Source organism: Sinocyclocheilus anshuiensis, unplaced genomic scaffold (assembly GCF_001515605.1).
Source record: "Sinocyclocheilus anshuiensis isolate Anshui unplaced genomic scaffold, SAMN03320099.WGS_v1.1 scaffold282, whole genome shotgun sequence".
Classification (NCBI taxonomy): domain Eukaryota; kingdom Metazoa; phylum Chordata; class Actinopteri; order Cypriniformes; family Cyprinidae; genus Sinocyclocheilus; species Sinocyclocheilus anshuiensis.
In genome coordinates, this window is record NW_015544154.1 from 358665 (window position 1) to 372685 (window position 14021).

Consider the following 14021-nt stretch of genomic DNA (forward strand, 5'->3'; position numbering starts at 1 on the left):
CAGCTCATCCAAATGACCACACATCTCTGGGGTCTCGACGAGTCACGACCATCTAAAATAAGAGAAAAGTTTTTCACTTTTTAACGTTTAAGTTATTTTTACGTTTCCTGTAGCCTAATAAAAAGTATCGAAAATAAATAGTTTATGAACTGTCATTTAAAATAAGTAAAGTTTTTGGATTGACCCTCGTGTTGTTCACACTGAACTACTGGCTTGGCCACTAAAACACTAAAAAAGAAGCACGAAAGCATGAACTCAGCAGCTTATAACATCGACGATCTTTTCCCGAAGAACTCCACTTGTAAGGATGACGCCAAACACTTTAATTGGAGCAGCACAGAAGATCTTCCTCATCCTCATCCTCCTCACCTTCCGCGCTTCACCACCGCGGCTCAGGTCCGAGTGACGCTCACCCTCCTCCTGTGCGCGCTGGCCGCATGCTGCAATCTCGCCGTGCTTTACTCAGCCAACCACAAGCACAGAAAGCGCTCCCATGTTCGGCTCATCATCACCAATCTGGCGGTGGCGGATTTACTGGTGACTTTCATCGTCATGCCTCTGGACGCGGTGTGGAATATAACGGTGCAGTGGCTCGCGGGGGACCTCGCGTGCAGGACTCTGATGTTCCTCAAACTCATGGCCATGTACTCGTGCGCTTTCGTGACCGTGGTGATAAGTCTGGACCGACAGGCTGCTATTCTCAACCCTCTGTCCATCAACAAAGCGAGGAAGAGAAATAAAGTATTGCTGAGTGTAGCGTGGACCATGAGTGTCGTGTTGTCCATACCACAGGTAAAAGACATTTTGAGGTCGTGTAAGATGGGGGTAAGATGCCCCCTGCCCTGGGGCAAGACCTGGGTGGCATGCTGTTGCTATTGTTATTTTTTAACGTTAATTATTGAATAATTCTATGAGTTTCATTGAATATATATAGGCTAATTGAGTGAAATCATCAAATTGTTGCTGATATGGCATATCATTAATTAAAAATATGGGAAATTAAATATGTTCATACATATTTATGTGCATTCAAATTTATCTTTCAGATGAATCTCTTTTCCTGGGATTGTGCTTTGTCTGTTGTTGGCTATTCAATTATTTAACTAAATTGTTAAAACAATTTTAAATAAAATAGTTGATTTGGTGTTTTACATTAATTACACTTTAATGACATCCTGCACATGCTAATCTGATCTAAATATGTTACATTTTAAAAGTAAAGGCATGCATATTGATTTTAAGGGGGCATCTCCCTTATCTATGCATTTTTTTTTTCGTTCCAAAGTCATGACTTGCTTTGCTAAAAAAAAAAAAAAGACCGCAACTGGATTGCTGATTTAAGCTGATCTTTCAGGCTAAATAGCTAAAAAAGTGCCCCAACCCCCTCTAAAACCAAACCAGCCAACAGACCACCATTTTAGGCTTGTTTAATCTGTTCATTTAACTGTTGTCACAATATACAGTGTAAGATGTCTCAGTGAAAACAGTCATTGAGAAGTCATTTTGGAAATATGAAATGCCATCAGAAGTAAGTTGTAGCAGTGTTATTTTAGCATCACTGAGATACTATTATAGTTTTTATTAATAGTTTGAATTATTATAATTTTTGTTGCAGTTTATTTTAGTAAATCAAAAAATCTAAATTAAATGAGAAATGTTTCCTTGGCAACTAGTTGAAATAAAATAAGTTTCCGTTTCTTTAATATTTTATTTCAGTTAATGTGTATTCCATTTCAAGTAACATTTTTTATGGTTTTGGCCTGTAGATGGCTTGCAACAGAACGCCTGTAATGTTCTCTTTGTCCAGGTGTTTGTTTTCCAGGTTGTGGTGATTGATTCCCCCAAGCGGTTTATCCAGTGTACAACCTATGGCAGCTTTAGCTCACACTGGCAGGAGACACTTTACAACATGCTTACCTTCACCTTCCTCTTCCTCTTACCACTCTTCATCATGATCTCCTGCTACACCAGGATATTGTTTGAGATCTCCAATAAAATGGCCGAAGACAGCTGTAAGTTCTTTAAAAAAATATATATATAAATTTCTAATGGTAACTTCTTGATCAGCTTGCAAGTGACATTACCCTGAGGTGTCTTTGCCCTTACTTTATTATGTGTCATCTGTCTTGCTTCTGTTGTCATCTGTGTCACATCCAGTGCTGTCCAACAAAGTGCAGCTGCGCAGGTCTAAAAACAACATCCCTAAGGCACGCATGCGCACGCTGAAGATGACTGTGGTCATTGTGCTGTCATTCATGGTGTGTTGGACACCCTACTACATGCTTGGCCTGTGGTACTGGTTCTGTCCCGCTGGCCTGGAGGAAACAGTGTCCCAGTCCCTCTCACACATCCTTTTTATATTCGGCCTGTTAAATGCTTGTTTGGACCCCGTCATCTACGGTCTCTTCACCATTCCATGCAGAGGCATGAAGCACCGACAGCGTGAACATAACATTGTAGCCTTTGAGCTGGAGAACACTAATAACTCTTTGATGACTTCCATCAGAACTTCCACCTCCTCGCTCACTTTAAAGAGACTGACAGTTCAGCAGACTTCTAGAGAAAAGCTAGAATGGGACGGAGAGTATGTGCACAGGATTGGAGATGATGGGGCAAAGAATGGTGTGGCCTTTGCAAGTCATTCCACCTGTACGGACTAAAAGCCAAAACACATGAGTTGTCTATATGTATGATAGCTTTCCATTTAATTTCCATGAAAGCCATTATGGGCACTTTAATCTGATGTGTATAAAGGTTTCACATGTAATGTTTCAAAAATATTTTATTTACTGTAATTAGTTCATTCATATTGGCTTTTTTCATATTGGTAAATCTTTTGCATGCTGAGCCTTGAGATGACCAGACAATGAAAGTCAATGGGGTCCAGCAATGTTTTGGAGCTTTATTATACAGACTAACAGTTTTATTTATTTTTTCAGTATGATTTTTTAAAGAAATTAATATATTTATTTAGCAAAGACATATTAAATTAAAGGCAGTAAAGACTTTTTAATTGTTACAAAAAAACAATGAAATAAATGCTGTTCTCAACTATTCATCAAAAAATCCTGAAAAATATGTATCACGGTTTCCACAGAGATGATTCCTGTGCAGCAAATCAGCATATTGGAATGATTTCTAAAGGATCATTGACACTGAGGACTGGAGTAATGACAGCTGAAAATTCAGCTTTGACACCGGAATTAATTACATTTTATATATTAAAATAGATAACAGCTATTCTAAATTGTAATATAAAATATTACAATAGTTTTTTTGTATTTTTGATTAAAATAAATTCAACCTTGGTGAGCAAAAGAGACATTTTTTTCAAAAAGATTTCAAAATCTTACTGACCCAAAACCTTTGAACTGTAGTGTATCATCTAGGTTTTTGTTTGTTTGCTTGTTTTTGCATTTGGGTCTCAAATATACACCACATCTTCTTTTCACAATGTCCTTTGAAAGGCTATTTCATGTACTTTGTGAACTTCACAGATATTTTAACACACATCACGTGCATTTCTTCTGGCAGCAGCAAAATGAGCAGGGATCTTTTATGTATCTACTTAACTAAAGTGTACAGTGATTTAAAATGATAGATATTGAGTATTGGTTTATGCTTATGGTAACCCTGTTTTGTCTTGTGGTTTAAAAGTTGAAATTACAATAAAATGAATTGGAAACTGAAGACTTAAAAGGCTTTGGCACAGATCATTAAATTCATGCAGCTCATGAATATACGGGCTGTGACTCAGATCATGCAATGTTCCATAACCTCACAAAAATCATAATACTGCCTCCCCACTGCCCATGGCCAGTCCAATTAAAGAACGAGTAAAAATGTAACTAAAAACTGAATAAACAAAATAACATGAATAACATGGAATGGTAGAGGTTTTTAATATGCCTGAGCAAATCTGAAAACCAGTGCCTATGGCCTGTCATGTGAAATAAATAAGAACAATGCAACCAGAAAAATTGTGGTGACGTTCAGTATAATGTGTGGGAGACATGATTAGCTGTGATATTATATGAACATTTTCTGACTTCAGAACAGACCATGAGACTGTGCATAACAGATATACTAACAATTATACTGAATTTTGTTTAAACTATGTTAAGTAGACAACAACTATACTGCAACAGAGCTGTAAATGTTGGGAAAATTCTAGAATCAAGTCATAATAAGCTTAATCAAATGCACAGATTCCTCATCCATATACAGTATAAACATATATTAGGACATGTGAGTCCCTCTCACACATCCTTTTTATATTTGGCCTGTTAAATGCTTGTTTGGACCCCGTCATCTACGGTCTCTTCACCATTCCATGCAGAGGCATGAAGCACCGACAGCGTGAACATAACATTGTAGCCTTTGAGCTGGAGAACACTAATAACTCTTTGATGACTTCCATCAGAACTTCCACCTCCTCGCTCACTTTAAAGAGACTGACAGTTCAGCAGACTTCTAGAGAAAAGCTAGAATGGGATGGAGAGTATGTGCACAGGATTGGAGATGATGGGGCAAAGAATGGTGTGGCCTTTGCAAGTCATTCCACCTGTACGGACTAAAAGCCAAAACACATGAGTTGTCTATATGTATGATAGCTTTCCATTTAATTTCCATGAAAGCCATTATGGGCACTTTAATCTGATGTGTATAAAGGTTTCACATGTAATGTTTCAAAAATATTTTATTTACTGTAATTAGTTCATTCATATTGGCTTTTTTCATATTGGTAAATCTTTTGCATGCTGAGCCTTGAGATGACCAGACAATGAAAGTCAATGGGGTCCAGCAATGTTTTGGAGCTTTATTATACAGACTAACAGTTTTATTTATTTTTTCAGTATGATTTTTTAAAGAAATTAATATATTTATTTAGCAAAGACATATTAAATTAAAGGCAGTAAAGACTTTTTAATTGTTACAAAAAAACAATGAAATAAATGCTGTTCTCAACTATTCATCAAAAAATCCTGAAAAATATGTATCACGGTTTCCACAGAGATGATTCCTGTGCAGCAAATCAGCATATTGGAATGATTTCTAAAGGATCATTGACACTGAGGACTGGAGTAATGACAGCTGAAAATTCAGCTTTGACACCGGAATTAATTACATTTTATATATTAAAATAGATAACAGCTATTCTAAATTGTAATATAAAATATTACAATAGTTTTTTTGTATTTTTGATTAAAATAAATTCAACCTTGGTGAGCAAAAGAGACATTTTTTTCAAAAAGATTTCAAAATCTTACTGACCCAAAACCTTTGAACTGTAGTGTATCATCTAGGTTTTTGTTTGTTTGCTTGTTTTTGCATTTGGGTCTCAAATATACACCACATCTTCTTTTCACAATGTCCTTTGAAAGGCTATTTCATGTACTTTGTGAACTTCACAGATATTTTAACACACATCACGTGCATTTCTTCTGGCAGCAGCAAAATGAGCAGGGATCTTTTATGTATCTACTTAACTAAAGTGTACAGTGATTTAAAATGATAGATATTGAGTATTGGTTTATGCTTATGGTAACCCTGTTTTGTCTTGTGGTTTAAAAGTTGAAATTACAATAAAATGAATTGGAAACTGAAGACTTAAAAGGCTTTGGCACAGATCATTAAATTCATGCAGCTCATGAATATACGGGCTGTGACTCAGATCATGCAATGTTCCATAACCTCACAAAAATCATAATACTGCCTCCCCACTGCCCATGGCCAGTCCAATTAAAGAACGAGTAAAAATGTAACTAAAAACTGAATAAACAAAATAACATGAATAACATGGAATGGTAGAGGTTTTTAATATGCCTGAGCAAATCTGAAAACCAGTGCCTATGGCCTGTCATGTGAAATAAATAAGAACAATGCAACCAGAAAAATTGTGGTGACGTTCAGTATAATGTGTGGGAGACATGATTAGCTGTGATATTATATGAACATTTTCTGACTTCAGAACAGACCATGAGACTGTGCATAACAGATATACTAACAATTATACTGAATTTTGTTTAAACTATGTTAAGTAGACAACAACTATACTGCAACAGAGCTGTAAATGTTGGGAAAATTCTAGAATCAAGTCATAATAAGCTTAATCAAATGCACAGATTCCTCATCCATATACAGTATAAACATATATTAGGACATGTGAATATATAAACACATGGCCTGACTTCATGTAGAAGAGCTTCAATGTTTTTTTTTTTCTTTCTTTAAAATATGACATCAAAAGTTAAACATACCATTTTTTGCTAATTGATGAATTAATGCGTGCATGCATTTGATCCTCATTAATACATAAAAAAGAAAACGCATTCTCTGTCTTTCAGTATGACTTGTCTGGATCTCTTTGTAGTATATGAAGCTTCATTTAATATCACGCTTCGAAAGCTGCTCCCATTGGAAAGCCAAATTTCTGTTCCTCTCTTTCCAAGAGTCAGCTCTGCACACACAAAGACATTACACATGTAAAGTGTACTCAGTGTTTTAAGTTACAGGCCAAATCATTGTTAAGGCCTATTAACACCAAGAACGGTAACTATGAACATCAAGTAAAAAAAAAAAAATTATTCTAGATAAGGAATGTGATGGAAATTTCTATATTTTTCTTTATTTTCTATTTTCCATATTGTATATTCTCCATTTTCCACATTTTCTATTTGCACAGGTGTTGGCCTTTAGTATTTTCTCAGTGTACGTGAATAAAACAACTGTCAGCATTCCTCTAACAGAATGGCTATGACCGGTTTGAACTAATCTGAGAAGATATTGTTGAAGATCAATGTCAATTCTTGGGCAGCCTTTATCAGTATAAAAGAGACTGTACTGAATTGCCTTCTGTCTTTCTCACTTCAGAGCATCTGTGTGTTGGACTGACCATTTTTGCAAAAATTAAAGGGCCAAAGACAAATCCTATGACTGGTTTTTCACTCTCGGTCTGACATTCAATAACAGATTTAGAATTTTTCCACAACAGAAGTAACAACAATAACGACACAGAGGAACAATAGCAATGGAATCAATTACAAATCACTTTTCTCCAGCTAATGAACGATAAAAACATTAACAGCCATTCAAAATCCTTTAAAACATATGCTGCAAATATGTTCACAGACCATAAGCACTCTTAGAAAAAATATTATAAAAAAGGTTATAGTCTATTGGTGTGAACACTAATATAATTATCATACAGCATATAGTTGTATATATAGAGATATAGTTAGAGTTATCGTTCTTGGTGTGAACGTGCCTTTATACAGTTCATCATAAATCTTTTTATAAATCTCTTACCATACTCATTTAGTCCTATCTAATAATTTAACATTTGATGAACAGCTTGCATGTCACATTGGGTCTCATTTACTAAAAACTACATACAAAAAGATTCTCAAAATGTGTTCTTACTTTTACTGTTTAATACTGAACTACATTTCACCAACCTTTCCTTAAAGTAAAGGTTGCAGGCCTCCTCCAAATCTGAGAGTGTGGCTCTGGTCTCTTTTTCACTTACAGCTGGACTTGTGACACGGTATAGATCCATCAATGTGCATTCTGAAAAGCTGAAGATGAAGAGAGAGCTCTCATCCTTATTCCTATCAGTCACCTCCACCAAAGGTGTTTTTCTGTCACCTAAAAAAAAATCAAGTGTGTCACCATGAACACAATCCGTTTTTAAATGTCACTCAATCAATAATAAATAACAAATAATATTAAAAATGTGTCACTTTTGATGCATTGCCTCACAACTTCAACAGCATAAGACGTCATTCACACAGAACAATGTAAATAATGGACTGAAAAAAAAAAAGGTCTAGAAATGTGTGTTTTTTTAACTTGACCTCTGGGTTTTTAGAAAATGCTCTGTAAAGCATGAGACATTGTAAAAGAAAGAAAATGTTCGACTGCATGTTTACATCAAAAAACAATGGAAAAGCAGCACAGTGAAATGCAAAAAGGTGTTCTGTGTGAACGTCCCCTACAGCAGGAAAAAGAGTCAATCATATAATAATACGATATTACATATGAACATGATAGAACCTCATTTGTTGTTTTTCAGCTAAATTACTAATTTGTCTGAAGTTTACCTGTAATATATAGTTTTTGTTGGACTGGCTCAAGCAGACACACAGGTTCCCTGAGTGAGCCCAGCACATGAGTTGGAGGCAGGTTTAAGATCAATACTGGTACTCCATCCTCTGTTTCCCATATGGATACTTGCCCATTTCTCTGCATCAACAAAATCTAAAAACAATTTCAGGAATGAGATACATTTACATGTATGTTCTTGGCAGATACTTTCTTAATAAAGTGACTTCAGATCTTGGACTAACTGCAACTACAACTGCAAACAAAACCATTAAAGTAGCTGTCACAACCATACAGGTATATACTGTATATACACACACACACACACACACACGTTGTGTTTCCATGTTTTATGGGGACATTCCATAGGCGTAATGGTTTTTATACTGTACAAACTGTATGTGCTATTGCCCTACACCAACCCTACCCCTAAACCTACCCCTTACAGGAAACTTTGTGCATTTTTACTTTCTCAAAAAAACTCATTGTGTATTTTTTATAAGCTTGCTTCCTCATGGGGACCTCAAAAATGTCCCCACAAGGTCAAAATTTACTAGTATTACTATCCTTGTGGGGACATTTGGTCCCCATAACGTGATAAATACCAGGTACACACACACACACACACACACACACACACATATATAATATAAAGATACACATATATATCTGAATTATGCTGCAAAATTGTACAATACCAGACACTTCAGGAAGGGCACAGGTTCAGCAACAGTGACAGAACTGCCTGGGCCTGCAGGTCTGATACGAGACAGTCATTATATTTATTTCAAGCATGTCAGGTTTTAGCATGTTAATGGACATGACAGCATTAATGTATTTGGTCTTGGCAGGTAAGATCTGCAATGCATGGCAATAAATACAGCTGTAAGATATGCTGCTGCTCCATTTATAGGCATACATAAATCACATAGCAGATCTAGACATGTGGAACTGGGGGAGGTAGAGTGTTTCAGAGGAACTGCAGGACCAGCAAACACCGAACCAGACTATTAGCTATTTATACACCACACTTAGTATTTCTGAACCCGTTTTAATAACTGTGGGTATTTAGTACCTTTCAGTAAGTGCAACAGTGCATGTGTCTCCTCCTCTGCCCACTGTCACACTGTAACATGCCCCACTTCTGCAAGTGACCACTAACTGTAGTGTGGGCAAAAAGGGACCCTGAAAGAGCGGAGTGACCGGCAATTGACTCTGCAAAAGAAGTTTCATCCTACAAATGGCGCCATCTCCTGGGATCACAATATTGGCATATGGACACCCTGCACCACCAGAAGACAATCAAGGGTAAGATTCTTTCTCTCAGTATGATCGGTGTCACATTGTATTGTGCAATTATATCATGGTTTATTCTTATAATTGAGAACCACACAATATATATCATAAATAATATCTTAAATCACTAAATACTAAAGCAAGCCTACCAAACCGTCTGTCCCATATAGTAACCAGCTGACCGTCAAGCCCTAGAACAACGAACCGTGTGCAGGCACTGACGGCAGAGCAGAGGATTTCCCGAGAATTGGGCCACAAAACATCTGGTCTGGGTTCACTGTCTGATCCAAGAACAGATTAAAATCTAATTTATAAACATGACTAACAAATGTGTCCTTGTAATGTTAATATACTGTATTTTCTTTCTAATCTATGCAGTATAAATGTATGAGTTAATGGCTTGAGTACCCTTCTCTTTAGGGGTCTTCAACAGAAGATACTGTAAGAGATTATGGCTGCCATTCCACCATATGCACACAGCAATGGGAATATCTTCAAAGATAATTTGAAGAAATATTATAAATGCATATTCAGAGAACTGATTGTACTGTAAATTGTGATCACACACCGTTACAGGCTATATTTATCACTGAAAAACATACATGTGAAATCATCTCTTGAGTTCATGACTCACCTCTAGCTGCCTTCGCTTCTCCAAGCATTGAATGAAACCCCTCACGCAGTAAGAAGTGACAAGTACAGTTGCTGTAAGGTAAAAAACTAATTTTGTAGTCTGAAAAAAATAACCTCTGAAAAAAAAAAAATCTTGACATCTTTTGTAACCTCTAATGGTTCTAGTGTTTCACTGCACATTTTGCCAAATATTTCTCATGTGATCAGTTCAGCTGCTCCCTATATCCAACTTTTTTAAACATTCCATAATTTTAGTTAAATCGTGGCTGCAAATTAACTAAATTAAAAGAAGGCAACGAATTAGTACAGCACAGCCACAATTTACCTAAAACAAGAGAACAAATGAATCAAACATGACCATGAATTAATAAAACATGGCCAAAAAAGTTGCGAGAGCAAATTCATAATTTGTGGCCACGATATCTATTACAGAGTTACTATTACTATTCTTGTTTGTTAAGTCTATATAAAAAGATATTCATAGAATTAGTTAGTGTGTTAATGTGGATAAATTGTCAAAATACTTTTTGGGATGACTATATATCTGTATATAGACTGTATAGACTGTATACCTCCTGAATCTAGTGAAATATGACTTCCAATACTCTTTAATCAAGCCTACCTTGGTCCTTCTGCTTTTTGCTGTGGTGTCATCACAGAGCTGGAGCTGAGGTACTTTGTGAACATTTTCTTAAATGCTGCATCCTGGTGTTCCCATTGACGACTACTAATGAGGTGATTTTGGCCTGAGCCTATTATAGTGCCTTCCTCTGTCTTCTGCAGGACCTCAGATGGACTTTTCAGAGAGGTTCCTTGAAGACACCAACAGTAAAAGAAAGACATAACAAACTTCTGAAACAAACTTTTTTTTTGCCACAGTGATTCATACTAGATACCTGCAGGGATTTCTGGAGGTTTGATCTTCATGAGTAAGACTACTGGAGACAGTTTGGCTTCTGTGGTCTGTGGGGTTTGTGTAGCCTACAGAAGAAATGGCAAAATATGATCATCTCATTGCAGTAATTTTGCAATCAATGCTAGAAAAATAAATAAATAAATAATACATACAGACAGTATAGGAACAAACATAGAGTATATTTTTTTCTGAAAAAATACATAACAGTTTAAAATGTGCCTACATGGAAATTGGGAATTTTTAAGTGACATCAACAATGCACCATGTTAAGATTTGTTTAAAGCATAAATACAGCAAACAAGAATATATGGTTCCCTTTCAGTCGGTCACTCTCGACGTCACGTCGGATGACCGACGAATTGGGATCTCGCTTAGAGAGACCAATCTACTTCGAGTGTAAACTAAACGAGCCAATGCACATTGGCATGCGATTATTGCATCCAGCTGCTGCTGATCACAGCGTGAGTATAAGTAGGCAGCAGATGCAGCGCATATTCAGCTTTTCGCTTCGGAGCCGAGCGGTTCTATCATTCTGCTCCTGACCTAAGTCTACGGTAGTGAGAACTACAGTCAAGCATGCTCTTCGTGAGCTCTCGTGCTGGTGGTACGGCGCTTCAGCGGCGGTGGTTTTCCTGTGTCGAGTGGGCTCGTTCCCTGAAGGAGGGAACGGAGATGTCACGTCCCATCGCCACAGCTCCTGTACCACCGCTGAGCGGCCGGGTCACCGGCTCGGCTCCTCAGCGAAAACCTGAATATGCGCTGCATCTGCTGCCTACTTATATTCATGCTGTGATCAGCAGCAGCTGAATGCAATAATCGCATGCCAATGTGCATTGGCTCGTTTAGTTTACACTCGAAGTAGATTGGTCTCTCTAAGCGAGATCCCAATTCGTCGGTCATCCGACGTGACGTCTCCGTTCCCTCCTTCAGGGAACGAGGGTTACCATACGTAACCGAGACGTTTTCCAGGTAACTTTCCAATGTAACTATAACAGTTACCTGTTTGGTTTCCAGCTCTTTGAGCCACACATCTTGTGGGAAGCGATAGACATCCAGCCAAACTGAGCCACAGGCTTCATTGACGATATACCACAACAGCATTAATGAATCAGTAGTACTCACAGTTAAATGTTTTTTTAGTTTTATATTACATTTCCGTATTTTAATAGGAAATTTACTTGTCATGACTGCAGCTCCAAAGTCCCCACTTCTAGACACTTCAAATTTTGCACAGATGTTTCTTTGGTTTATATCTTCCTGTGAGAAATGTAACACATGTCTATTACCAATCGAAAACCAACAACACACTCACACACACACACACAAAAAAGCTCTTAAAATGGTATTATGAACTTACAGTTTCATTGATGACTTTTATTAAATAAACATTCTCCATGTGATGCAAAAAAAGCCGTGCAATACCTTAGGAGAAAATAACGTATAAAAATATGTATAAATAAATACAGAAAATATAAAATAGGGAGTTTTTCATTTAAATTGTCTAAAAATATCCCCCACTCTCAGAAAATTACCCATGTCATCCACTGTGCATAAGAGGTGTGTGGCATTTCCCAGAGAGGTACAAGAGATGCTGGTAAGCTCCACTCTTTCATCCTGCCACGTTCTTACACAGGTGAGAGTGGATGTACTGATGACTGACAGACCATGAGTGTGACCCAGAAACAGGTAAAGTCCATCATCAGAGCACACAATACTATTAGTTCTGCCTGGAAGCTAAGAACCAAGCAACAAAATAATCATATGTAAAATGAACATTTTGGACAAATGCATCCAAAGCACAAAGCAATATGATGAGGCCATTTGAATGTGCATGTTAAACATACCTTCATGTCTTTAGAAGCATTCAGCACAGGAATTTGTCTTGCTGCTTCTTCATCCCTCTTGATCTTTTCCTGCTCTGATATAACTTCCCATACACTGTCAACAAGGTTATTTAACAGCTTGTTGACTACTCTTGCATACTCAGGTAGATTATCATCAGGCTGCTGCAGATCTGTGAAATAAGTCACATCATCGTCTTCACAGCTGCTGTAATCTGATGGCTCTGGGATCTCCAAACCTCTTCTGACATTCTCAGCCATCTTGTGTTATTTCTGGAGGGGAAAAAAAGATATTGAAAATGAATTGCAGAATTCATTTTTGGCAGACCATATTTACACACACACACAGATACCTAAATATAAACATGTCAGCATATACAAAATGGACCTGAGAAAAACATGGTGTTTTGCATATGGTACTAAAGTAATATTATGTACCATAATACCATGATACTATTGGAATTACCTTCTTGGAATTAACTTACCTTCCAGTTAGTATTAGATAAACAAAAATGGTGTAATCAAACAATGTCATGGAAAGTGATACACCATGGCACCTCCACATTTCTACTGTAAGAGTAAATTCACAAAACCAACAAATAAATAAATAAATAAATAAAAATTTGTTCTAGCAGCAAGTACATTTTTGCTTTAGTTTTGTTAATTTCTCATATGTCGGACCTCTTGACCTCCATAAAAAGAGCTAATAAAAAGGTTGAAATCTGTGGTCTGTGGACGATGCAGTCAACATGGGACTGCATTATGTTCTGCAACATCTAGACAGACCAGGGACTTATGTGAGGATCCTGTTTGTGGACTTCAGCTCGGCCTTTAACACTATCATCCCAAACCTCCTCCTGCCCAAACTAACTCAGCTCTCCGTGCCCACCTCCGTCTGTCAGTGGATCAACAGCTTCCTGACAGATAGGCAGCAGCTAGTGAGGCTGGGAAAACTCACATCCAGCACCCGTATAATCAGCACTGTAGCTCCTCAGGGTTGTGTTCTCTCCCCACTGCTCTTCGCCCTCTACACTAATGACTGCACCTCTAAAGACCCCTCTGTCAAGCTCCTGAAGTTTGCAGACGACACCACACTCATCGGCCTCATTCAGGACGGTGACGAGTCTGCTTACAGACAGGAGGTCGAGCAGCTGGCTGTCTGGTGCAGTCTCAACAACCTGGAGCTCAACACGCTCAAAACCGTGGAGATGACCGTGGACTTCAGGAGAAAC

General features: G+C 37.5%; 3 protein-coding genes across 3 annotated transcripts in view; 1 reads left to right on the forward strand and 2 right to left on the reverse strand.

The window, feature by feature from the left end:
- The first annotated feature begins 249 nt into the window (after positions 1-249).
- Positions 250-2660, forward strand: LOC107695308 (putative gonadotropin-releasing hormone II receptor). The gene is made up of 3 exons (XM_016495171.1): positions 250-792; positions 1808-2012; positions 2158-2660. Exons 1-3 carry the CDS (start codon positions 250-252, stop codon positions 2658-2660), a joined length of 1251 nt encoding a protein of 416 aa, XP_016350657.1.
- A 3724-nt stretch (positions 2661-6384) lies between these two features.
- wdr93 (WD repeat domain 93) lies at positions 6385-13050 on the reverse strand. The gene is made up of 14 exons (XM_016495172.1): positions 12793-13050; positions 12481-12682; positions 12306-12370; positions 11948-12205; positions 10929-11013; positions 10655-10844; positions 10034-10104; positions 9808-9891; positions 9549-9680; positions 9179-9386; positions 8802-8862; positions 8103-8259; positions 7458-7647; positions 6385-6460 (listed from the first exon to the last, which is right to left on the reverse strand). The coding sequence occupies exons 1-14, from the start codon at positions 13048-13050 to the stop codon at positions 6385-6387; spliced, it is 2037 nt and encodes a 678-aa protein (XP_016350658.1).
- LOC107695342 (myocardial zonula adherens protein-like) overlaps positions 10471-14021 on the reverse strand; it is an 18370-nt gene continuing 14819 nt past the window's right edge. Inside the window, exon 16 of the transcript XR_001634985.1 lies at positions 10471-10480. The gene's annotated coding sequence lies outside the window, so the exon portion shown is untranslated. The remainder of the gene's footprint in view (positions 10481-14021) is intronic.